General features: G+C 47.2%; 1 protein-coding gene across 1 annotated transcript; it reads right to left on the bottom strand.

Moving 5' to 3' along the window:
* On the bottom strand, window positions 1–27946 carry LOC122926224 (kelch-like protein 21). Its single transcript, XM_044277596.1, is given in 7 exon segments — window positions 1–2060; window positions 13755–13827; window positions 16662–16708; window positions 16710–16772; window positions 16774–17069; window positions 24942–25988; window positions 27928–27946. Coding segments are annotated over 7 exon segments (1863 nt in total). The 3' UTR covers window positions 1–1742.

Raw genomic sequence — 27946 nt, 5'->3', positions numbered from 1 at the left:
TGTGGCCATAGGACACTGCAGTCAATGACTCAAACGCGCGTTTACTATTACAAAAAACGTGCATAAAAACGCGCGACAAAAACGCGCGTTTGAGAAACGCTCAGGTGTGAAAGCAGGGTTAGAGAAACACAAAACTGAGACATTGAGTAATTCACCATCATCACTGCACCTGGACTTTGTTGTAACATTTCTGGCATAAAAGGGTTGCACCAAGTTTGAAATGTTTATGTCAAGCAAATGCGCAAAAAAAAAACAATAGTCCACTGCCCCTAACACACTTGTGTCCGTTTCCTAGCTCAATAAAAGTAGCCTGGCTAGAGAAATAGGGGAACAAATGCAACCATTTTGGCGCAAAGAAAGCCTACCCATACTTGGTGTAAATATAGACAAAAGTGTTTAGCCAAATAAATTTTAGAGGGCCAACTACTGGTAGATCGGATAGATCCTTAGTGCCCGTCTTTGTTTGTGCGGTATACATTTTACACCTGGGGGTCTCATGGTCAGCCTTCTAAATCCCTACACAGTATCAATTTTAGGGTACTTTCACACTACCATTATTCTTTTCCGATATTGAAATCTGGTAAAGGGTCTCAATACCGGAAAAAAAAAAAAAACACTTCCATTTTGTCCCAATGCATTCCGAATGAAAAGCAATCCGTTCAGTATGCATCAGGATGTCTTCCGTTTCATCCCTTGTAATGTATTTTTTCAGGCCAAAATTCCGGAAATTGCTGCTTCGCCGGATTCGGTCTGCACATGCGCAGTTCTTTCTAGCTTTGAACAAAATTAAATACCGGATCAGTTATTCCGGATGATACCGGGAAGACTGATCCAGTATTTCAACGAATAAGTCTAACAGATCTGGAAAAACAACATATCAGTTTGCATACAGATTTCCGGATTCTAACAACGCTAGTGTGAAAGTAGCCTTACCTGGCGTATTCCTTTTAGTTTATGTGAACAGCAAAATACTAAAGAGAAGATGGAAACTAATGTTAATGTTCTAAAGGATCAGAGAAAAGCAGGCAGAACACCTATTATAGATACTATAGTTATGATCATAATGGTCACTGCCTGAGTTGTTGGCTAGTGTCTATTTTTATTAGTCTCGGCTAACAATGCATTTCAAAGCATAAAGCCCCCCCTCGTCAGGCGCCCTTGAAGAGCATTGTCACCTGCTGCCAATATACTTGATGCTTCTTACACTCTTGGACTTGATGTGTACATGACTATGGAAGGTAATGGGTAGCGCCAACCTATATTTTTGCCAGAAGATAATTTTGCTGAAGTGGCAAGGTTTATGTACGCAACTGACTACAAGAGCAGTACCTTGTACGTAGAGAAAACAGCCAATTTGTGGGCCCCACCATGTGTCAGTGCAGGTAAACCTAGCTGGATAGGTTTCTGAATACTGGCCCAGATGACAGAATGGCTGCTCTTCTCTGCTAGCACAATGGACACGTGCACTTCATTCATGCATGAATTAATCTGCCATAAAGCAGAGGGTTTAAGGATTTAACTTTTTTTTTCCTTTTTATTTGCTAGAAAAAATAAACTATGTACGAGGGAATAGCCTTCATGCGGGAGATCCTCACGTGTGATGGGGAAGAAAAAACCCTGTAGATTTATAAAGATGTATTGTTAATAAAATAGAAAGCCATATTCTTCTCCCCTCTTCATACCGACCCACCGTTGGCCCTCTGCCCATCTGGTCTCTTGATGAAATAGACTTGCATTGAGACCTATCGTCGGTGCAGTTCATTCAGGTTGTGGTTGTGCAGGGTCTGCCGTCGCCTGTTCAGGTTAATTGTGTTCCTTTCGTGATTGGCGTTGTCCAGCGTGACGCCGTCTAAGCTGTACTGTGTGGATGGCATGAACTGTCTGAAGATGCTGACACTGCCGTGCCAGAACATTGGTTGGGGTAGGTGTCCCACAATGCTCCACTCCTTTGTTTTCGGGTCAAACCTCTCCACCACATCAGAGAGTTCAAATGTGTTGTCATAACCGCCTGACACGTAAAGTTTTCCGCCCAGAGCAGCCAGGCTCCCTCCAACGTGTACCTGAAATAATAAGAGAATCAAAATGTTAGGCCTAATGCACACGACCATATCAGTTTTGCAGTCCGCAAAATTGCGAATCCTGGCTGTGTGCATGCCATAATTTTTTTCCAAACTCCTCTAGAAATGTCCTATCCTGTCCGTTTTGTTGGGCCCCAAAATGAACCTACGGACCTATTAAAATAAATGGGTCTGCATCTGATCCGCAAAAAAAAGGCCTTAATGGTTTGAGCAGTGTACAGTCATGGATGATAACACAAGGAAGGATATTCCTTTTGAGAGGGGATAGTCTCTGCACTAGAGAGGAGCGAATTTCATATTTTGAAGTTCATTCACACTTGGTTTGTTGGTAAAAGATGAATTGCATTATGGATTCAGTTACCACGGACCAGAACGTAATTCTATAACGGAATGCCTTGAGAGGCATTCCATTATTCATTCCTTCATAATAGAAATCTATGGGCTGCAAAACGGATCTGTCCCGTTTCAGTTATGCAGGGGAGGACTCTCCTGCATAACGGAAACGGGACGGATCCGTTTAGCAGACCATAGACTTCTATCATGACGGAATGAATAACGGAATGCCTCTCAAGTAGGGATGAGCGAACTCGAACTGTATAGTTCGGGTTCGTACCGAATTTTGGGGTGTCAGTGACACGGACCCGAACCCGGACATTTTCGTAAAAGTCCGGGTTCGGTGTTCGTCGCTTTCTTCGCGCTTTTGTGACGCTTTCTTGGCGCTTTTTGAAAGGCTGCAAAGCAGCCAATCAACAAGCGTCATACTACTTGCCCCAAGAGGCCATCACAGCCATGCCTACTATTGGCATGGCTGTGATTGGCCAGAGCACCATGTGACCCAGCCTCTATTTAAGCTGGAGTCACATAGCGCCGCCCGTCACTCTGCTCTGATTAGCGTAGGGAGAGGTTGCGGCTGCGACAGTAGGGCGAGATTAGGCAGATTAACTCCTCCAAAGGACTTGATTAACTGATCGATCTGCAGCTGTGGATCATTGAGCTGCTGATCCTCAATTGCTCACTGTTTTTAGGCTGCCCAGACCGTTTGTCAGTCACATTTTTCTGGGGTGATCGGCGGCCATTTTGTGTCTTGTGGTGCGCCAGCACAAGCTGCGACCAAGTGCATTTAACCCTCAATGGTGTGGTTGTTTTTTGGCTAAAGCCTACATCAGGGTGAAGCTGTCACACCAAGTGCATTTAACCCTCAGTAGTGTGGTTGGTCAAGCTATCACACCAAGTGCATTTAACCAGCAATAGTCTGTTCATTTTTTGGCCATATACTAAATCAGGGGCAAGCTGCGCCCGTCACCAAGTGCATTTAACCCTCAGTAGTGTGGTTGGTCAAGCTGTGACACCAAGTGCATTTAACCAGCAATAGTCTGTTCATTTTTTGGCCATATACTACATCAGGGGCAAGCTGCGCCCATCACCAAGTGCATTTAACCAGCAATAGTGTGGTTATTTTTTGGCCATATCCCAGTCTAATTCTGTCACTAAATCCATACCGGTCACCCAGCGCCTAAATACTAGGCCTCAAATTTATATCCCGCTAAATCTCTCGTTACCGCTGTCCTGTTGTGGCTGGGAAAGTTATTTAGTGTCCGTCAAAGCACATTTTTTGTTCTGGGTTGAAATACAATTCCCAATTTAGCAATTTAAAAATTTAGTGGTTTCTGCTGTATCAGAGCTATTTGAAATCTATCCCTAAAAGGGTATATAATATTCAAGGTGCACATAGGGACATTCAGAATAACTTCACACACACCCGCTACTGTGTATTTCCAAGTCTAATTCTGTCACTAAACCCATACCTGTCACCCAGCGCCTAAATACTAGGCCTCAAATTTATATCCAGCTAAATCTGTCCTTAGTGCTGTAGCTGGGCGAGTTATTTAGTGTCCGTTCAAGCACATTTCTTGTTCTGGGTTGAAATACAATTCCCAATTTAGCAATTTCATAATTTAGTGGTTTCTGCTATATCAGAGCTATTTGAAATCTATCCCTAAAAGGGTATATAATATTCAAGGTGCACATTGGGTCATTCAGAATAACTTCACACACACCCGCTACTGTGTATTTCCAAGTCTAATTCTGTCACTAAACCCATACCAGTCACCCAGCGCCTAAATACTAGGCCTCAAATTTATATCCTGCTAAATCTCTCGTTAGTGCTGTAGCTGGGCGAGTTATTTAGTGTCCGTTCAAGCACATTTCTTGTTCTGGGTTGAAATACAATTCCCAATTTAGCAATTTCATAATTTAGTGGTTTCTGCTATATCAGAGCTATTTGAAATCTATCCCTATTTTTTACTTTAAATATTTTATTAATTATAATACAAAAAAATACAGATCAATACAACATTTGTAGTACTATAAAATCCACAAGTCCGTCTATTCCAACCCTGAGCATACTCGGCAATAATTACATAAAGACAAATGCCCATAACCATATGAGTATTGAAAATCAAATGGAGATCCCACCTTCTGGGGGAGAGGCCAGAATCCCCCAGCATCCATCATTTAATGCCTGAGGGACCTGCCATCCCCCAGCATCTCTACGGCTTCTGCAATACTCCAGAACAACTGCACATTCTTTGCCGATACAGACAAGTAGAAAAGACCGGACTTATGAGATCTTCCCCATCCCGCCCCCCAGACCCCCCACCTTGCAGGGAAAAAAAAAAAAAAAAAATAAAAAAAAAAAATAATAATAGTTCCCAATTAATTATCCGTGTCCCAATCTTCCCACAGCTGACTCCACTTTGCGCAGGATCCTCTTTGTTTGTACAGAATCCTCTCATAGTTTCTCACTTTCTCAACCAGACCCAGCCAATTACTGCAGTCTGGAGTAGAAGAGCAAAACCATGATCTGGAGATGAGAAGCCTAGCCAAAAACATCACCTTGATCAACAAACAGCGTTTTATAGGCTGGTAATCCACCTCCGATAGGTCTCCCAGGACCCATATCCTGGGAGACAAAGGAACCACAATACCGAGTTTACGAGCCAGATTGGATTGGACCTGTCTCCAATAGCTGCTCACCATTGGGCAGTCCCAAAACAGATGTAAGTGATCTGCCTCGGAGTCACCACAGCGTGGGCAGTCAGAGGAGGCTCTAAGTCCCCTCCTATATAACCATACAGGTGTCACATAGATTTTATGCATAATATTAAATTGTACAACCGTGTGATTAAAATTATGTGAAACCAACTTTAAACTTTCCCCTATATTCTCCCAATTTGGAGGGCCCACCTCTGAGAGCAAAGAAGACCAGGATTTCTGTCCTGGAGAGAGAACATCTAAAAAAAAATTCTTCATTAAGTGACTATAACAATGTGATATTTTAATTCTCGTGACAGTTTTCTTACAAATTAAATCGTGTAAAAATTCAGGAGTGTCTATAATAAAGACGTGACTATTCGTAGTGCTAGAGAGTGCTGACCTCAATTGAAAGTATGCATACCAAGCCGCCTCATCTAAATTTGCCCTTTGCTTTAGTTCCTTAAGGGGCAGGATTTGTCCATCACTAACCACTTGATGTAAATACTGAATATTTTTGGTCCTCCAGTACTGGCTACAGCTCAGATCTCTCAGGTTCATAAGCTTTGAATTATGCCACAATGGGGTACAAACAATCTATCCCTAAAAGGGTATATAATATTCAAGGTGCACATTGGGTCATTCAGAATAACTTCACACACACCCGCTACTGTGTATTTCCAAGTCTAATTCTGTCACTAAACCCATACCTGTCACCCAGCGCCTAAATACTAGGCCTCAAATTTATATCCTGCTAAATCTCTCGTTAGTGCTGTAGCTGGGCGAGTTATTTAGTGTCCGTTCAAGCACATTTCTTGTTCTGGGTTGAAATACAATTCCCAATTTAGCAATTTCATAATTTAGTGGTTTCTGCTATATCAGAGCTATTTGAAATCTATCCCTAAAAGGGTAGATCATATTGAAGGTGCACATAGGGACATTCAGAATAACTTCACACACACCCGCTACTGTGTATTTCCAAGTCTAATTCTGTCACTAAACCCATACCTGTCACCCAGCGCCTAAATACTAGGCCTCAAATTTATATCCAGCTAAATCTGTCCTTAGTGCTGTAGCTGGGCGAGTTATTTAGTGTCCGTTCAAGCACATTTCTTGTTCTGGGTTGAAATACAAATTCCCAATTTAGCAATTTCATAATTTAGTGGTTTCTGCTATATCAGAGCTATTTGAAATCTATCCCTAAAAGGGTATATAATATTCAAGGTGCACATTGGGTCATTCAGAATAACTTCACACACACCCGCTACTGTGTATTTCCAAGTCTAATTCTGTCACTAAACCCATACCTGTCACCCAGCGCCTAAATACTAGGCCTCAAATTTATATCCTGCTAAATCTCTCGTTAGTGCTGTAGCTGGGCGAGTTATTTAGTGTCCGTTCAAGCACATTTCTTGTTCTGGGTTGAAATACAATTCCCAATTTAGCAATTTCATAATTTAGTGGTTTCTGCTATATCAGAGCTATTTGAAATCTATCCCTAAAAGGGTATATAATATTCAAGGTGCACATTGGGTCATTCAGAATAACTTCACACACACACGCTTCTGTGCATTTCCAAGTCTAATTCTGTCACTAAATCCATACCGGTCACCCAGCGCCTAAATACTAGGCCTCAAATTTATATCCCGCTGAATTTGAATACAATACATTGGGCCAAATAATATATTTGTTGTTGTGGTGAACCATAACAATGAGAAAAACATCTAGTAAGGGACGCGGACGTGGACATGGTCGTGGTGGTGTTAGTGGACCCTCTGGTGCTGGGAGAGGACGTGGCCGTTCTGCCACATCCACACGTCCTAGTGTACCAACTACCTCAGGTCCCAGTAGCCGCCAGAATTTACAGCGATATATGGTGGGGCCCAATGCCGTTCTAAGGATGGTAAGGCCTGAGCAGGTACAGGCATTAGTCAATTGGGTGGCCGACAGTGGATCCAGCACGTTCACATTATCTCCCACCCAGTCTTCTGCAGAAAGCGCACAGATGGCGCCTGAAAACCAACCCCATCAGTCTGTCACATCACCCCCATGCATACCAGGGAAACTGTCTCAGCCTCAAGTTATGCAGCAGTCTCTTATGCTGTTTGAAGACTCCGCTGGCAGGGTTTCCCAAGGGCATCCACCTAGCCCTTCCCCAGCGGTGAAAGACATAGAATGCACTGACGCACAACCACTTATGTTTCCTGATGATGAGGACATGGGAATACCACCTCAGCATGTCTCTGATGATGACGAAACACAGGTGCCAACTGCTGCGTCTTTCTGCAGTGTGCAGACTGAACAGGAGGTCAGGGATCAAGACTGGGTGGAAGACGATGCAGGGGACGATGAGGTCCTAGACCCCACATGGAATGAAGGTCGTGCCACTGACTTTCACAGTTCGGAGGAAGAGGCAGTGGTGAGACCGAGCCAACAGCGTAGCAAAAGAGGGAGCAGTGGGCAAAAGCAGAACACCCGCCGCCAAGAGACTCCGCCTGCTACTGACCGCCGCCATCTGGGACCGAGCACCCCAAAGGCAGCTTCAAGGAGTTCCCTGGCATGGCACTTCTTCAAACAATGTGCTGACGACAAGACCCGAGTGGTTTGCACGCTGTGCCATCAGAGCCTGAAGCGAGGCATTAACGTTCTGAACCTGAGCACAACCTGCATGACCAGGCACCTGCATGCAAAGCATGAACTGCAGTGGAGTAAACACCTTAAAACCAAGGAAGTCACTCAGGCTCCCCCTGCTACCTCTTCTGCTGCTGCCGCCTCTTCCTCCGCCTCTGGAGGAACGTTGGCACCTGCCGCCCAGCAAACAGGGGATGTACCACCAACACCACCACCACCACCTCCGTCACCAAGCGTCTCAACCATGTCACACGCCAGCGTTCAGCTCTCCATCTCACAAACATTTGATAGAAAGCGTAAATTCCCACCTAGCCACCCTCGATCCCTGGCCCTGAATGCCAGCATTTCTAAACTACTGGCCTATGAAATGCTGTCATTTAGGCTGGTGGACACAGACAGCTTCAAACAGCTCATGTCGCTTGCTGTCCCACAGTATGTTGTTCCCAGCCGGCACTACTTCTCCAAGAGAGCCGTGCCTTCCCTGCACAACCAAGTATCCGATAAAATCAAGTGTGCACTGCGCAACGCCATCTGTGGCAAGGTCCACCTAACCACAGATACGTGGACCAGTAAGCACGGCCAGGGACGCTATATCTCCCTAACTGCACACTGGGTAAATGTAGTGGCAGCTGGGCCCCAGGCGGAGAGCTGTTTGGCGCACGTCCTTCCGCCGCCAAGGATCGCAGGGCAACATTCTTTGCCTCCTGTTGCCACCTCCTCCTTCTCGGCTTCCTCCTCCTCTTCTTCCACCTGCTCATCCAGTCAGCCACACACCTTCACCACCAACTTCAGCACAGCCCGGGGTAAACGTCAGCAGGCCATTCTGAAACTCATATGTTTGGGGGACAGGCCCCACACTGCACAGGAGTTGTGGCGGGGTATTGAACAACAGACCGACGAGTGGTTGCTGCCGGTGAGCCTCAAGCCCGGCCTGGTGGTGTGTGATAATGGGCGAAATCTCGTTGCAGCTCTGGGACTAGCCAATTTGACGCACATCCCTTGCTTGGCGCATGTGCTGAATTTGGTGGTGCAGAAGTTCATTCACAACTACCCCGACATGTCAGAGCTGCTGCATAAAGTGCGGGCCGTCTGTTCGCGCTTCCGGCGTTCACATCCTGCTGCTGCTCGCCTGTCTGCGCTACAGCGTAACTTCGGCCTTCCCGCTCACCGCCTCATATGCGACGTGCCCACCAGGTGGAACTCCACCTTGCACATGCTGGACAGACTGTGCGAGCAGCAGCAGGCCATAGTGGAGTTTCAGCTGCAGCACGCACGGGTCAGTCGCACTACAGAACAGCACCACTTCACCACCAATGACTGGGCCTCCATGCGAGACCTGTGTGCCCTGTTGCGCTGTTTCGAGTACTCCACCAACATGGCCAGTGGCGATGACACCGTTATCAGCGTTACAATACCACTTCTATGTCTCCTTGAGAAAACACTTAGGGCGATGATGGAAGAGGAGGTGGCCCAGGAGGAGGAGGAAGAGGGGTAATTTTTAGCACTTTCAGGCCAGTCTCTTCGAAGTGACTCAGAGGGAGGTTTTTGGCAACAGCAGAGGCCAGGTACAAATGTGGCCAGCCAGGGCCCACTACTGGAGGACGAGGAGGACGAGGATGAGGATGAGGAGGAGGTGGAGGAGGATGAGGATGAAGCATGGTCACAGCGGGGTGGCACCCAACGCAGCTCGGGTCCATCACTGGTGCGTGGCTGGGGGGAAAGGCAGGACGATGACGATACGCCTCCCACAGAGGACAGCTTGTCCTTACCCCTGGGCAGCCTGGCACACATGAGCGACTACATGCTGCAGTGCCTGCGCAACGACAGCAGAGTTGCCCACATTTTAACCTGTGCGGACTACTGGGTTGCCACCCTGCTGGATCCACGCTACAAAGACAATGTGCCCACCTTACTTCCTGCACTGGAGCGTGATAGGAAGATGCGCGAGTACAAGCGCACGTTGGTAGACGCGCTACTGAGAGCATTCCCAAATGTCACAGGGGAACAAGTGGAAGCCCAAGGCCAAGGCAGAGGAGGAGCAAGAGGTCGCCAAGGCAGCTGTGTCACGGCCAGCTCCTCTGAGGGCAGGGTTAGCATGGCAGAGATGTGGAAAACTTTTGTCAACACGCCACAGCTAACTGCACCACCACCTGATACGCAACGTGTTAGCAGGAGGCAACATTTCACTAACATGGTGGAACAGTACGTGTGCACACCCCTCCACGTACTGACTGATGGTTCGGCCCCATTCAACTTCTGGGTCTCTAAATTGTCCACGTGGCCAGAGCTAGCCTTTTATGCCTTGGAGGTGCTGGCCTGCCCGGCAGCCAGCGTTTTGTCTGAACGTGTATTCAGCACGGCAGGGGGCGTCATTACAGACAAACGCAGCCGCCTGTCTACAGCCAATGTGGACAAGCTGACGTTCATAAAAATGAACCAGGCATGGATCCCACAGGACCTGTCCGTCCCTTGTCCAGATTAGACATTAACTACCTCCCCATAACCATATATTATTGGACTCCAGGGCACTTCCTCATTCAATCCTATTTTTATTTTCATTTTACCATTATATTGCGAGGCTACCCAAAGTTGAATGAACCTCTCCTCTGCCTGTGTGCTAGGCCTAAATATATGCCAATGGACTGTTGCAGTGGTGGGTGACGTGAAGCCTCATTCTCTGCTATGACATGCAGACTGATTCTCTGCTGACATGAAGCCAGATTCTCTGTTACGGGACCTCTCTCCTCTGCCTGTGTGCTAGGCCTAAATATATGCCAATGGACTGTTGCAGTGGTGGCTGACGTGAAGCCTCATTCTCTGCTATGACATGCAGACTAATTCTCTGCTGACATGAAGCCAGATTGTCTGTTACGGGACCTCTCTCCTCTGCCTGGGTGCTGGGCCTAAATTTATGACAATGGACTGTTGCAGTGGTGGCTGACGTGAAGCCTGATTCTCTGCTATGACATGCAGACTGATTCTCTGCTGACATGAAGCCAGATCCTCTGTTACGGGACCTCTCTCCTCTGCCTGTGTGTGTGCTGGGCCTAAATATATGCCAATGGACTGTTGCAGTGGTGGCTGACGTGAAGCCTCATTCTCTGCTATGACATGCAGACTGATTCTCTGCTGACATGAAGCCAGATTCTCTGTTACGGGACCTCTCTCCTCTGCCTGTGTGTGTGCTGGGCCTAAATATATGCCAATGGACTGTTGCAGTGGTGGCTGACGTGAAGCCTCATTCTCTGCTATGACATGCAGACTAATTCTCTGCTGACATGAAGACAGATTCTCTGTTACGGGACCTCCCTCCTCTGCCTGGGTGCTGGGCCTAAATATATGCCAATGGACTGTTGCAGTGGTGGCTGACGTGAAGCCTCATTCTCTGCTATGACATGCAGACTAATTCTCTGCTGACATGAAGACAGATTCTCTGTTACGGGACCTCTCTCCTCTGCCTGTGTGTGTGCTGGGCCTAAATATATGCCAATGGACTGTTGCAGTGGTGGCTGACGTGAAGCCTCATTCTCTGCTATGACATGCAGACTAATTCTCTGCTGACATGAAGACAGATTCTCTGTTACGGGACCTCCCTCCTCTGCCTGGGTGCTGGGCCTAAATATATGCCAATGGACTGTTGCAGTGGTGGCTGACGTGAAGCCTCATTCTCTGCTATGACATGCACACTAATTCTCTGCTGACATGAAGACAGATTCTCTGTTACGGGACCTCCCTCCTCTGCCTGGGTGCTGGGCCTAAATATATGCCAATGGACTGTTGCAGTGGTGGCTGACGTGAAGCCTCATTCTCTGCTATGACATGCAGACTAATTCTCTGCTGACATGAAGACAGATTCTCTGTTACGGGACCTCCCTCCTCTGCCTGGGTGCTGGGCCTAAATATATGCCAATGGACTGTTGCAGTGGTGGGTGACGTGAAGCCTCATTCTCTGCTATGACATGCAGACTGATTCTCTGCTGACATGAAGCCAGATTGTCTGTTACGGGACCTCTCTCCTCTGCCTGTGTGCTAGGCCTAAATATATGCCAATGGACTGTTGCAGTGGTGGCTGACGTGAAGCCTCATTCTCTGCTATGACATGCAGACTGATTCTCTGCTGACATGAAGCCAGATCGTCTGTTACGGGACCTCTCTGCTCTGCCTGTGTGCTAGGCCTAAATATATGCCAATGGACTGTTGCAGTGGTGGGTGACGTGAAGCCTCATTCTCTGCTATGACATGCAGACTGATTCTCTGCTGTCATGAAGCCAGATTGTCTGTTACGGGACCTCTCTCCTCTGCCTGGGTGCTGGGCCTAAATTTATGACAATGGACTGTTGCAGTGGTGGCTGACGTGAAGCCTGATTCTCTGCTATGACATGCAGACTGATTCTCTGCTGACATGAAGCCAGATCCTCTGTTACGGGACCTCTCTCCTCTGCCTGTGTGTGTGCTGGGCCTAAATATATGCCAATGGACTGTTGCAGTGGTGGCTGACGTGAAGCCTCATTCTCTGCTATGACATGCAGACTGATTCTCTGCTGACATGAAGCCAGATTCTCTGTTACGGGACCTCTCTCCTCTGCCTGTGTGTGTGCTGGGCCTAATATATGCCAATGGACTGTTGCAGTGGTGGCTGACGTGAAGCCTCATTCTCTGCTATGACATGCAGACTAATTCTCTGCTGACATGAAGACAGATTCTCTGTTACGGGACCTCCCTCCTCTGCCTGGGTGCTGGGCCTAAATATATGCCAATGGACTGTTGCAGTGGTGGCTGACGTGAAGCCTCATTCTCTGCTATGACATGCAGACTAATTCTCTGCTGACATGAAGACAGATTCTCTGTTACGGGACCTCTCTCCTCTGCCTGGGTGCCGGGGCCTAAATATCTGAGAATGGACTGTTCCAGTGGTGGGTGACGGGAAGCCAGATTCTCTGCTATGGAACCTCTCTCCAATTGATTTTGGTTAATTTTTATTTATTTAATTTTTATTTTAATTCATTTCCCTATCCACATTTGTTTGCAGGGGATTTACCTACATGTTGCTGCCTTTTGCAGCCCTCTAGCTCTTTCCTGGGCTGTTTTACAGCCTTTTTAGTGCCGAAAAGTTCGGGTCCCCATTGACTTCAATGGGGTTCGGGTTCGGGACGAAGTTCGGATCGGGTTCGGATCCCGAACCCGAACATTTCCGGGATGTTCGGCCGAACTTCTCGAACCCGAACATCCAGGTGTTCGCTCAACTCTACTCTCAAGGCATTCCGTTATAGAATTACGTTCTGGTCCGTGGTAACGGAATCCATAACGAAATTCTGCTTTTATCAACAAAGTATGAACAAATTTCATAAGTAGAAATTCATCTCTACTCCGCACCCTAGTCATTATCATGTAGGGTTAAATAATGTCTATTAAAGAAGTTATCCAGAAAAAGATATTTACTGTATGACTTATCCTCAGGGGTGCGTCATCGGGGACCCCTGCCGATCAGCTGTTAGAAGAGGCCTTGAGCGCTGCAGCCTCTTCCTAGGCCAATGACATCACTGTACATCGGTCTCATGACCTAGTTACAGCTCAGCCCTTAAGTCAATGGAGCTGAGCTGCAGTACCAAGCACTGACACTATACGATGTACAGCGCTGTTCTTGGAAAGCTGCCAGCGCTAGGACTTGGACCCTCGCTGATGTGATAATTTCATGGATAACCCCTTTAACCCACAGCAAACAAATCTTAAAAATTGGGAGGAATTAAAAAAATAATAATTTTCAAAACTTGGATAATGTTTCATTTTACACTAAATCATTGTTATTTCCATAAAAACAGAAACTCTTTAAGCTGGGACTTTACATACTGTTGTATCTTTGAAGTTGCACAAACCAATGTATTTATATAGTTCGCAGCAGTCATAAGCCAAAAACCTAAGTATGGCCCAAAACCTAAGGGAGCTTTGTGTTTGATGGAACAACAGATCCCCTTCTCTAACTCCCCACAATGTTAGTGGCGGGCAATACATCACCTGCTTCATGGGAGGGATTTTATTCCATTCATTCTCCTGCGGACTATATACATCCACTTCTGCTGAATCATCTCTGTACCAAAAGGGAATAAAAGAGAGGTCAGAAAACCGGTAACAAAATGAGCAGAAGAGACACAATGAAAATCAACATGAATAATGGCATCCTGGCCTGCACTAATCCCGTACATCCCCGCTGGAGGCCAGCAATAATCTGGCCAGAGACCACCAATAGCTGTGGCTCCCTCAGTAACATATACATCTGGCTCAGCAGAATACACTTTAATAAAGCAGAGGATAAAGCAGATGCCAGACGCCACGGGTGCCACTTATTTCCTACAGAGACAAATGATAAAAGTCTACTTACGTGATTCTGCTATACAAGCTGAGTGAGTGAGCAGAGATCTTGAAAAAGGGGAGAGCTTGAAACACAAAGTACAGGAGAGCATTGCAGACATTTTTTTACTATACAATGTTTAAGATCAATGTACGTAAAATGTACAGCCCTTAGATTACTAATCATACAGGAGAGAGGTGCTCCAAACAGCAGGATCTCCAAGTTCCACTATAGTGTCCCCTACTGTCGATACGCTCTCTTATTAGAACAGAATTTGTTGGTTGTTCCCTTTCTGTCCATACACACCATCGCGGTGCAGTCCCTATTACGTGAATGGGATTGTGTAGCAGCACGAGGCACCGCCACTATACAGTGTACAGCACTGAGCTTGGTATAGTATGAAGAGGTCACAACCTCTCCAAACCGCTAACCGATAGGGGTCTCAGGAGTCGGGTCCCTTCTGATCTGATATTGACTTATGAGAACAGGCCATCAACGTTGTAATCTCCGAAAACCCTTTTAAGCTGCCTGCATATCTCCTATGGCACATAGGACTGGGTGATTAAGTAATTCAATTAACTGCCATTTACATTAACTCCACTCCCGGCCGTTTAACCCCCTAAATGCTCCCTCTGTCCCCATTCATATGATATGTTGCCAACTTGCCATGGCCTAACAAAGGCCCCGAGACCTGCCTATTCGGCTGCGCTGCAGGCAGAGCCTAATAGACAGCCTGTCATTCTTACAGACTGTAACCCATTGGCATACAAGGTATTACCAATCGGTAGTAACCGGGGACCGATACGTTGCTGGCACCTGGACACTGGGCGGGCTAAGAGAAAAATAGTGCCACTTTTGGAAGTGAGAGTGACAGGCTCGAACACAACACACTGGGATGTTATCCAAGCGGGCAGGGAGCTGATCCTGCAGATATTTCCCCTGGTTTTATTATAGGAGAGCCGTGTGTGGCAGGAGCAGGTGAGGGGCATTAGCTGTTACTAACAGGCTCCGGGCAGCTGATGTCTCAAGAACGCTCACCGAAGAAAGACATTCAGAGGAAAACATGTGATTTATTCCGACACGACATAAAGCCTTGAGGACCTTCTCCAGATCACACAAGGCTGTCATTCTCAGCATTGTTTATGTTCTGTGGGTTTTAAGGGAACGCTATGTTCTTGCAAGGACGACATTGTTCCAAGATTGGGATTCAGATCCTACGGCTGGTGAGATTTATATTCGTGGCACTTAGGGAAGTCTGTCTACACTGTCTACGCAGCCATATAAAAAAGTTATAGAGGAGAACAGTGCAACACGGTGGACAAAGCACGGGGAAGGCTCTGCTCACATTGCTTTACATTCACAGTAGGTGGCTTATGTATCCATAGTCCTCCATTCAACCAACAGGTGCAAAACCAGCACCCCTCTGACCTCTCAGCCTGGTACACATCTTTTCTTAAAACTCTGCATTGTGCTGTTACTCTGCTATTCCTCCTGTTTTACTTGACAACTGGGGAAAACCCATTTCCTTAGATCAGGGATGCTCAACCTGCGGCCCTCCAGCTGTTGTAAAACTACAACTCCCACCATGCCCTGCTGTAGGCTGACAGCTGTAAGCTGTTTGGGCATGCTGGAAGTTGTAGTTTTTGCAACAGTTGGAGGGCCGCAGGTTGAGCATGCCTGCCTTAGATCATGGTGCACACAGTCTTCAGCACTGACTGGACAGATTGTGTAGCGGCACATCCTATTTGCAAGGGGAATGATAATTTATCCATATACTTCCAGAGGGAATAACAGAGGACAGCACAATCCACCGTTTTAAGAAAAGATATTCCAGGATTATTTCATGGGGAATACAAGTATTTCCTTCAACAGAGGGGTGTGGTGACAGACTGAAGGATGTATCTCCCCTGTATATCCATCTACAAACATGGCCAGCCGAAATCTCTAGACTAGAAGCCAGTTAGGCCACTCTGGGGACCAGTATAAATGAGCACTAATGGGAGTGAACAATGCCAGATTAATATATAATGAAGGGGAAGAAGTTTAGAACAGGTGTCAATCTTATATTAAGTAATAGCTTAGCCTCAGGATAGACCATCACTAGCTGATTGTCGGGGGGGCCCCCCCAACACCCCACCAATAAGCTGCTCAACTATAACTCTGGCGCCAAAAGCAGACAGCTCCGTTTACATTGTAGTGGACCGAGCTAGTCGCTGAAGTGCTGCTCCCATTCACATCAATGTCTGCTTCCAGAACCGGAGCTATGGCCGAACACCTGATGAGCAAGGGTGCAGGGTGTCAGAACTTCCTGAGGATAGGTCATCACTTAATAAAAGTGGACAACCCCTTTAAGACCAGGCCTAGTAGAAAACTATTCCTGTCTTGGCATATATTAACTGACAATAGGACTATAGAATATTTTCCTGCAGATATATTCAATACCAGTGGGTTCCATAATCTGAAGATCTCCAGCTGTCAGGTGTAGGCTGGGAGTTGTAGTTTAACAACGGCTGGAGAGCTGCAGGTAGCAGACCCCTGTTTTGTACTATCCAGTCACAAGATTGGTCACTCACCTGACAAAATAAATTAATCCATTTAGTGTCACAGTCTTCGGTGCAAACGGACCACGGGGGCAGACGCCCACAGTTCACCAGTGACCACAAGTCTGTTTCTGGGTCATAGCACTTGCATGACCATAGTCTCCTTGCCTTCTAGTGACCCAATAGCATAGAGTCTGCCCCGGCAGGAGGTAGTGGAGCAGTTATCCATGGGGTATAACATCGGCCGCAAGGATTCCCATGAATCAATGGTGTGGTCATAGCGCTCGGTGCTGTCTGAGGCAATGACATAGAGCAGACCCTTCAGCACAGTAGAGCTGTGGTATTCCCGGGGCTTCAGCATCGGCGAGACCTCCGTCCATTCATTCACACTGGAATTGTATCTCCAAACACAGTCATAAAGTCTTGAACCATCAGAACCTCCTGGAAAAGAGGGAGCACAATAAAAACAAATTATTCTCTAATGGTTCTCTAGATATTCATGAGGCCATACAACGGGCTGACTGAGCGGACAGTCCAAGCCATTTCCCGAGTGTCGAAAGTGGAGAGGAGCAGTGTTGGAATGGCGAGAGATTGTGGGGGGGGGGGGGGGGGTAACGAATGAATAGTCACTGGAAAACCCCTTCTATAAGCAAAGCATCTGTCAGCAGATTTGTACCTATGACACTGGCTGACCTGTTACATGTGCTCTTGGCAGCTGAAGACATCTGTGTTGGTCCCATGTTCATATGTGCCCGCATTGCTGAGAAAAATGATTTAATGTTTTAATATATGCAAATGAGCCTCTAGGAGCAACGGGGGAGTTTCCCTTACACCTAGAGGCGGAGCTCTCTCTGCAGCTGCCGTGCCTTCTCCACTTTGATTGACAGGGCCAAACATTTCCACTGCCTGGCCCTGTCAAAGTGCAGAGGATGCGGCAGATCTTGCACCATCCTATTCAGTTCTCTCCTGCACTCTTCAGCGCCGGGCCCAGGCACGCTCAGTGCTCTGTTTACTATGTGCAGAGGCACAAACGTGCAGTGCACATGTGCCACGGCTGACCAGCAGAGGACAGCGAGCCGTGGCGTTAACCGGTTCATGCGCACTGCACATGTCTGTGCCTCTGCCCATAGTAGACACAGCACTGTGCGTGCCTGGGTCCGGCACTGAAGAGTGCAGGCGAGAACTGAAGAGGATGGTGCAAGATCAATACAGGGCAGGCCAGAGGATACACTGGGGAGGGGCTAGGTGTGCAGATCACTGTGGGGCCTGGGCACTTGCCCGCCCTCATTGGCATAAAACTTTATAATCTCGTTTTTTCAGCCTTACTAGATTGGACCAAAGGTACTATTATAATTGTGTGTGTAAGAGCGCTATTGTAAGCAGTCCAAAACATTTAAAATTGGTGACAGATTCCCTGTAAAGCAGCCACAGCAAAGTACATCGCTGCACACCATGGACCTGCACCACCCACTGCCAAAAGATGGTGGCCAGTCGTTAAATACATATTTACACTAAGGCTAATTTTCCTCTAAGTATATATGAAAGTCCCCCCATCCCCCCCAAACACCTTTACATCAGTCATTTGCCCCCGTGACCAAGGCGAAAAGTCAGCCACGCACAATTCACGTGTACATTAGTACTACTAAAATGCTCTTTCTGGTCAGAAAACCTCAAGATCACTTTTTTGGCGGTAGGGAGGGGGAAGCGAGAAAACCGCTTCAAGACTACTCTGCCACAGCTTCTCTCCGAGATGCAAGCCACCAACTTGCCAGATCTACTCAAGACGTAAAGGACCCTTTTCACTGCCCAATATTCGGGAAGATTAATCACCAAGAGTGATAATAGGCCTGTTTAAGGCTACTTTCACACCTGCGTTAGGTGCTGATCCATACCTATACTGCAAATTATTGTATCCGTTCATAACTGATCCGTTTGCATTATGAAGAACAAAGTCAAAACGGATCCGTCCTGACTTACATTGAAAGTCAATAGTCGACGGATCAGTTTTCAATTGCACCATATTGTGTCAGTGAAAACGGATCCGCTCCCATTGACTTACATTGCAAGTCAGGACGGATCCGTTTTGCTCCGCATCGTCAGGCGGACATCAAAACGCTGCAAGCAGCATATTGGTGTCTGCATCCAGAGCGGAATAGAGGCTGAACGGAGCCAAACTGATGCATTCTGAACTGATCCTTATCCATTGAGAATGCATTGGGTCTTAACTGATCTGTTTTGAACAGTTTGCGAGATCCCTGAAATGGATCTCACAAACGGAATTCAAGACGCCAATGTGAAAGTAGCCTAAATCTGACGCCAATAATCTGATCAACAAGCAAAACGCTTGTTTATCCGGTAATACATGGTTGATGGTCATCTAAGTAATCATTGTGGGCAGCATACAGTGTCGTCTATACAGCCTCTGCCGCCCACAAACAATGATTCAGTACGGGGAAGAGCGATGACATTAGTAATCACTACTCCCCATACTGTGGAGGGGATCGCTGCATGTAAAAGGAGTCTCCTCAGTTGACGAGCAGTCGATTGCCAGGAAGGAACGCTTCCTTCCCGAGCAGTGTACAGGGGAGAAGCCATAAGGTGATGGAGGGACTGGAGGCTCCCAGACACAAAATCATGTCTCTACCCGCTCATGTTACACTATAGAAAATAACTCTGACAGGTGCCAAGAGCAGCTTTACCGGGTGGTCTTCTAGAACGGCCCAAGAACTGCCTGATCAGCATAGCAGGGAAGCCGAGGCTGCACTACAGAACTGGGGCTTGGACAGACACTTATCTAGCCTTATTCCACCTATGGCTTGGCTTACCTTGCAACATAGTTTTGTGCCAAAAATTTGGCACAGACTGTTGCATCTTAGGCAACGTCCCCTTTCCCGCTAAGCTACGGGACAGATCTGGTGCAGTGAGATCAGAAAATGCAGCCCAATGTTCCGACATCGGCTCAGCTATAGTGAGGCAAACGGCTATTTCACATCCACCCTTGGTCACCACGTGTATGCACACAGCGGGGGAGGGGTTGTCACTTTTTATCTATTGTTCGTTCCTAGACACAGGGCAGGTCATTTCGGAGGCCCTCATTCTGCAGTGTCAGAATACAATCTTATATAAGGAACCATCATACAAGTAAAGGTAATGAATGTACCGACAGCGATGGACTGGAGAAATGTAGTAAACCGATATCAGCATCTGTTGGTAGCATAATGGCTGCATTGTGAGAGTGACAGCAGCGCAGCCCCTCACACCTCCATTTCTAACTGGTGTTTATGAGAAAATCCTATGTAGTCCTCAGCGTTCCTGCACCTGCTCTCTGGGGAGTCACGCCAGTCACATTGTTATAAATAGTCCCTGGTTGGGGAAAAGGGGCAACCACAGAAGGCACAGCGCCAAGATCTGAACACCAACCAGGCTCTCTGCAAAGAGTAGATTCTTATATTTCAATGCAAACATGGCAGCACGCTATAATAATGTTATGTCCCCCCTCCCCCATACACAGCTCAGCAATGATCTATAAGGAGCCTCCAGTCCGGTGCCTGGGTAACGTGGTACCGGTCAAGAAAGAAGAGCAGCAGAACACACAGATCAGCTCCAGCTCTTTGAAGCCATGGTTGGCCAAATCCCAGGAACCAATGCTCCTCAAAGTTTGTTACTGGGACCTAGCCCATTGAGTCGTGTGCTCCTGAGGCCTATGATAGGTCTGATTGTCGAGCCAGCCCTGATCCAATACACCTAGTAGCTGTTTCCTATACTATTTGTCCATTGGATAGTATTAAAGAGGACCTGTCACGGGAATTTTCTAGTTTAATTAAAATACCTTTCCTTATGGGGTACCCCCTGCTGATGCCAACACCCTGGTTGGTGTTATATGGTTTTTGTAATATATATATATATATATATATATATATATATATATATATATAGCTCCGATGCCCCCCTACAGTTTTCCCCGCTCAGTATGTTAATCCCGAGCATCAGTACAGGGAGGAGGATATGCCAGGGTTTCTCGATGGGTGTCTCCTTCTCCATGGCTGTGATGCTCTCCGCTTTGACTGGATTGCGGCACTGCCAGGGAGAAGGAGACATCCATCGAGAAACCCTGGCGTCTCCTTTTTATAATTATACACGGTCATCAATATCAGATCGGCGGGAGTCCGACACCCGACACCCCTGCCGATCAGCTGTATGAAGGGAAGGCGCACACGTACCATCTCCCTTCTCTCTTCTTGTTCACAATAGACATAGCAGCAACAAGCAAGAAGAGAGAACGCACATGCGCATGTTCCCTTCATATAGCGAATCAGCGGGGGTGCCGGGTGTCAGACCCCTGCCGATCTGATATTGATGACTATCCTGAGGATAGATCATCAATATTAAAAGCCCAGAGAACTCCTTTAAAGCCCCAAAATCTGCCATACATGTGCGGCATATGTTGCCATGGGGTTAGGGTCCTGTCATCTGAGCATGCCCGTTTACCAGAGAAACCCCATCTCTGAATTGGGCAGCACAGGTATTCCACACTAAACCCCCTCCCCTACAATGTAAAGCCGTGTCCACAGCTTGTGTTATGATTGCAGGTCTGGAAACGTTACTATAGCTGCAGACAAGATGATGAATCTTCATCTGGTTCAGGCTGTTTATTCACTAGTTTAGACCTTCTGGGCTATTAATACACCAGCGCATGACCAGAGCGAAGCGTGCGCTGAGGATGTGCAAGTGTGCACTCATATACCCCGGTGTGGATCCCATCCAGCCGCACGGAAGACGCTGGAATCTGCCCGACAGAAAGGTGCAAAACTGCTACAGGAGACTATGGCTACCCATACACATTAAATAGATGTCGGCCAGCAGCTATATTACTTACGACTCCCCCCCCCCCCCCCCCCTCCTCATTCACAAACACGTACATGCTCAGCCAAGCAGGCCTGTGTCCTGAATAGGATAAGGTGAATATACAGCTGTCAGACACCTCTGGTGGTGGCTTATTCCCCTGAGAATAAAAAGATTAGCCATGTTGAAAACCAACTGCCCGATCCTCATCTCCTCCAGCATCTGTCAGAAGACTGGAGAACAGTACGTAGCCCCCTATAGATTTTAAATAATTGGCTAAATGTTGGCTGAGCCCACCAATGTGCATGCCCAGCTTAAGGCGATCCTCTGGTTCATTTGGGGGGGGGGGGGGGGGGGGAGAGAGAGACATAAAAGAACACTTAGGGCACTTTCACACTTGCGGCAGATTTGTCAGACGGATCACGATCCTGATCCGTTTGACAAATGCAATGAAATGCCGGATCCGTCTCTCTGGTGTCATCCGGAAAAATGGATCCAGAATTTTTATAAAACTTTTTCATTTTTTGCGGATTGAGCATGCACAGATCGCAATGCCGGATCCGTTTTGCCGGAACACTCAGGGCATTAATGCATTTCAATGGGGAAAAAAAATGCCAGCATTCCGGCAAGTGTTCGGGAATTTTGGACAGAGATAAAACCGCAGCATGCTGCGGTATTATCTCAGTCTTGAAAAGGCGAAAAGACTGAACTGAAGACATCCTGAACTGGTTGCTCTCCATTCAGAATGCATTAGGATAAAACTGATCAGTTCTTTTCCGGTATTGAGCTCTTAGGACGGAACTCAATGCCGGAAAGAAAAAAATAACGCTAGTGTGAAAGTACCCTTACCTGTTGCCTCCTTTTCGCTACGGATCCACCAGTCCTCGTGCCCCTCTTCTACAGGGGCGGTGGCCATACACCCTACAGGGAAATTTCCCAGGGGGCTGCCTGAGCCTGCCACATGGCCGCTGGCTAGGCACAGAAGGATATGAGGCTCTCAGCATTGATTAAGGCTAGGAGCATCAGGTACTTATGCACCAGGCCTGCAGCCACAGGTGCCCTCCTCTATCACCGTCCTTAGTATGGTCAGAATTTTATGCTGCACTGTGGTATTTGGTTTTGCTGGAGTGGTATTTTGTGCTGTACTATGGCATTGCTGGTTCTTCCTACTTCTGTTGGCCCTGCCTTCTTGTTTTGCCCGGCTTCTGTCAATTTGGACTCCCCTACATTTGGAGACACTTAGGATTTATTTTCCAACACCACTTCAGTTTCCCAGTCCACCCTTGCTCTTGTACCATCCAAGATGGCCACACCACTTATCAGACTACCTGATGCATTGTGTACTTGGCAGTCCAGGACACCTTCTACTTATCCTGCCCTCTGTCCTTACTGCCCTTGTATTGGTCAGTGCTGAAGTGTCTTGGACTGCCAAGTACACAGTATGCAGTCCAAGAAGTGGTGCGGCCATCTTGGATAACAGAAAAGGAGCCTGGAAATTGGCAGCTCTGCCTGCAGCTGAAAGCATGAAAAGGAGGCACCGTTCTGTTTGTTCCCCAGTTACTGGGAATTTTTTTTCTTGAATAGAAAAAGGCTGCTAATACAGCTTATATGTTTATACAGCTAGACCTGCCAATAACCTTAATACAGTTCCTATGTTTGTGTGTTAAAGACAAAAGCAGAGTTATTTACAGAGACTTCATGTTTGGATGTCATATAACTGCTATATATTGTGTTCACAGAAGCAGAAAAGATAATATGCCTTTAAGATTCATTATATGGATGTGAGGCAAGCTCAATGACACAGCAGAAACTGAAACCATAGAGTTAAACTGTTGTTGCTGGGCAGGAGTCTTAACCAAACACAGCCTCACATACAGCAGGAGTCTTGGCCAATCACAGCCAGCCTCATACACAGCCTGTGTGGGAAATTCCCTAGCAGGAGCTGCTGGAATCATTATTCACCACAGAGAAGCTGAATAGACATTCACTCCACTAAGAGCTATGTTTTATAGAAGCAAAGAGGCCAAAATTGGCATTTAAAACAGTTATATAATGTTCCTACTATTAATATAGTGATTAGAATTGTATACTTAACCAGTTATATGTGTGTTTACTTACAGTTCCACCAATTGCAAACTACAGAGTTCACAATCCAAATTCCATATTGCAATCCAAATTGCATACAACCAATCTGAAAATAGTTACTACTAACTGCATAGTGCAAATTGCGAACCAAATTCAGTAAGTGAACTATTAGACCTCAGATATACCTCTCAGAGAGATCATAAAGTGTTCAAATAACTTAAAGTGAGAGTACAGATACTGAAGAGAGAAATATATCCACCATTTTATGTTGAATGACAAGATTGAACAGTTGAACCATCATCTTATGCATACCGCCATTTTGTGATATCTTTTCAACACGTGTTATGTACATGGACTATTTGCTGAGGAGGCGGCAGTGTTATATATGAAGAAAAGTTGAAGTTAATAAAGAAGTTATTTCAAATCATTTGGTGTGCTCTTTAAACCTACTGTCGTGTGCATGAGCCCTAATATAGAGCCATTGTCTCCCTGTATGCCGCCATATTGTGCTCCATACTATGCAGTACTAAAGGCTATTCTCTCCAATTCCTACCAAAGCAGTGTGCCACTGCATGAATGCAGAAGCATACACAACCCTTTCTCCTAACAGAACCTAATAGAAGAGAAAAGTTCTATAGACTCCATATTATTGAGAAATTCTCCCGCACAACACAGAATTCCTTTATATTAGAGCGCCACATAAAGGCAGAACAAGTGACCACAGCTCTGTAGTATGCATGAGACCTACATCACATAAGTATTGTATGGCGGTATTATCGGAGCCTCTTTATGATGCTCTTGTGGTCTCCATCGGGTGAGTAGGGGCCTTTGGATATGTTCTGAGATTTAAAAGGGTTGTATGAGATTTTGATACTGATGATCTATCCTCAGGATAGGTCATCAACATCTGATCAGTGGGGGTTTGATTGCCAGCGCCCCTGCCGATCAGCAGTTTAAAGAGGCTGCTGCGCTCCGGTGAGGACAGCAGCCTCTTCCTAGGCTGTCCAATGGTGTCACATGACCTATTTGTAGCTCAGTCCGATTCAAGGGAAAAGGCCTGGGATGCAATGCTAAGCACAGCGACTATGAAACATACACAGTGTTGTGCTTTATGAGCTGCGAGGAGTACCACAAAAGGGGTCCCAGGAGTCAGGCTCCTGCCCATCAGATATTGATGACTTATCTTAAACCCCAAGACAACCCCTTTAAGCCTCAAAACATATTCAAAGGCCCCTACGCACCTAATGGATGATTTCCCAGTGTATATTCCAAAAGCACACAGCAAACTGTCAGTGCCCCCCTTATACAACTGAGGATGGGGGTCTATTCATTGCACAGCTGTTTTTAGGATGGACTATGGCCATTCCACCATAGGGAACATCTCACCTGTGACATATATGTCATTGCCCAGTGCTGCGATGCTGTAGCCACCACCCAGGTGATCAGGGAACTCCGCCAGGTACCTCCACTGCCCGGTGTGTGGGTTATAACAGTCCACAGTGACCAGCTCATCGCAGTCCTGGTCACACCCGCCAACCACCACCATGATCTCCGCCAGGCCAGTGGATGGCCGGGGCCTCATACGTTCACAGGGCAGGTCATGGCGGTCATACTCGCTGGACTGGAAGGCTCGGGCTTCCCCGATAAGTCTGAGGCATGAAGGACTGTAATAGACCAGGGGGTCGCTCTCCACATGGGCCAAGAGGTAGAAGCGGCGGATGAACGGCAGGCGGACATGCTGGAAAAGCTCGGGCCAGCGGTGCTGTCTGTGGGGCAGGTCGGACCGGACCCAGCGCAGGATTATCTGGTAGGCAGTCTCCTCTTTGTCCACACACAAGCGGTCATCCATTATGTATTCCAGCATTCGCTGCCATGGCAACCGCTCCAGCTCCCGGGCTTGTGCCAGCTGTGCCATGTGTGCCAGGATGAAGCTCTTGGTGCTCTCTGCCAGGCCTCGGCAAGCGTAGGCCTCAGCGAAGTCCTGGATCTCCAGGCAGTTGCTGACATCCAGCTGGCGCTCCAGGTAGGCGCAGCAGGCGTCCTTCACCGAGGGGAACTGCAGGAGGTCGGCAGCCTGCAGCAGCGGCTCCACGTTGTCCCGGGTCACAGTCACCCCCCCGGTGTAACAGAAATCCAGCAGCAGGCCGAGGATAGGCCCGGTGACGTGGTGCAGCTCGACCCGCTCCGCCTGGCTCTCCTTCAGCCTCCCGGCGAACATGGCGCGGAAGTAAGTGCTGGTGGCGGCCAGGACCGTGCGGTGACAGGGGAAGTCATGGCCGCCGGCACTCAGCGTCATGTCAAAGAACTTCTGCTCTGTCCGAAGCTCATTGATGCCGCGAAGAAGATGCAGGGCGTGAGAGGAGTCGAAGAAAGGAAGGGAAGGACTCGGCCGAGCCCGGGGAACCCGGAGGTGAGGAGGAGGAGAGGAGCGCTCTGTCCATAGTCAGCGCCGGATCATCTGTGGAGAAGGAGAGAAATTGAGAATGAAATCAGCAGGTCGCTCACATGCTGTAAACCACCTTACACAGCGCCGCCATCTTTTGCCGACACAACAAATGAAAAAACAGAGCAGTGTGTTGCCCATGGCAACCTATCACAGAGGAGCTTATATCTGCAACCCTTCTCTAGCACAATGAAAGCTGGAATCTTATTGGCTGCATATGTACTATAAATCTCCATACTCTGGAGCAGTAATCCATGGTAACCAGATTACAGCTTTTATTTTCCAATCTGCCAAAGGTTAATGGAACTGGAATCTGATTGGTTGCTAAGGACAAATTAGATTTTTCTTCACACTTTAATGCCTTCTACAAAACTGGTGTAAAAGAAAACTGGCTTAATGGCCCATAGCAACTAGTGATGTTACATCCAAAGTCACTTTGTTCAAAACTTCGGATTAAGGGCTCGTGCACACGAATGTATTTGCTTTCCTTGTCTGTTCAGTTTTTATTTTTTGTGGATCGTGTGCGGAACCAATTCATTTCATTGGGTCTGCAAAAAAAACGGAAGTTACTCCGTGTACAATGCGTTTCCCTATGTCCACACGTCGATTTCACAAAAAATGAAATAATAATATAGAACATGTCCTATTATTGTCCACATTACGGACAAGGATAGTACGGTTCTATTAGGGGCCAGCTGTTCCGTTCCGCAAAACACAGAATGCACACGGACATCATCCGTATTTTTTGCTGATCTGGTTTTTGCAGGCCGTGTGTATGAGCCCTAATACTGCATGGAGATCCATCCCCGTACAGTATTAGAATGTATGGGCTCCAGTGAGCCGAAGTTAGTTATTCACGAAGTCGCCCGTGACTTCGTTGAATAACTTCAATAGTGGAAAAAGATAGAGCATGACCTATGGTGGACAAAAATAGGCATTTCTATCATCGGGCTAGCCGCGCGTGTTCCGCAAAGTGCAGAATGCACACAGCTGATATCAGTGTTTATCGGACCCGCAAAACACATACGGTCGTGTGATTCCAGAGGTGTAACCCCCACCTATCAGACAATTCTCACAAATTGCTAATCTCCAGCAACTAGGATGCAATGGACTGGTTTGAGTTGCCAGACTTGTGATTCTACCATTATACTCGTTAGGCAACTTTCACACTAGCGGCAAGAAACTGTTTAAAGTCTTTACATAAAAAAAAAATTAAAAAAAGGAAGAAGGGGAGCTAATTTTTTATTTTTATTATGTAAACACTTTAAACATTCCTTTCCCTATAGGAAAAAGCTACAGTGCCAAGAGGCGTCTCGCCAGCGCCACCTTGTGGAAGTGGCTCCTAGGTGGCGCTAGCGAGAAGGTTCTTCTTCTCTTTGCAGATTACTAATACATTTATAAGAACACAATGATCTGATATCGCGCCCACATATCTTCAGAACTTTACAACTGGAGAACGCAGCAGACAGAGAAGCAAGTAACATGTCCATACTGCAAAACAGCATCTTCCATATAAAGTAATGGCTGAGCATTCATGAAACGACAGCGCATTTACCCACTGAGCCCGGCGCTGCTAGTGGGTATAAGTGCGGCCAGGTTGACGACCCCCTGTAGATGTGCCCATAATACTGACCTGTGGGTAACACAATGTGAAGAGTACCTCTGGAGTGCCAGCCTCTGCCCGGATACTGCGCACAGAGTGGCTGCCGTCTCTGCTCCACAGCTGCTCACATTACAGTACAAGGGTGGCTTTGTCATTGAGCGTCCGCCCAGTGGGCGGGGCCAAGAAGCACGTGTCCCAAGCCGCAGACAGACAGACTGCTGCCAGCGGAGGGGGGGGGGCACGGACCCGCTGTTCTCTCTAAAGCCGTGTCCTCTGGAATTGAAAGGGTTGCAAATTCCAAACTCCCCAGCAGGCAGAGCCGTTACTGAGCTGCTTAATCCCCAT

This window comes from Bufo gargarizans, chromosome 2 (assembly GCF_014858855.1).
Source record: "Bufo gargarizans isolate SCDJY-AF-19 chromosome 2, ASM1485885v1, whole genome shotgun sequence".
Lineage (NCBI taxonomy): Eukaryota > Metazoa > Chordata > Amphibia > Anura > Bufonidae > Bufo > Bufo gargarizans.
The sequence above is the reverse complement of the archived record's forward strand: the minus strand, read 5'-3'. Positions and strand labels throughout refer to the sequence as shown.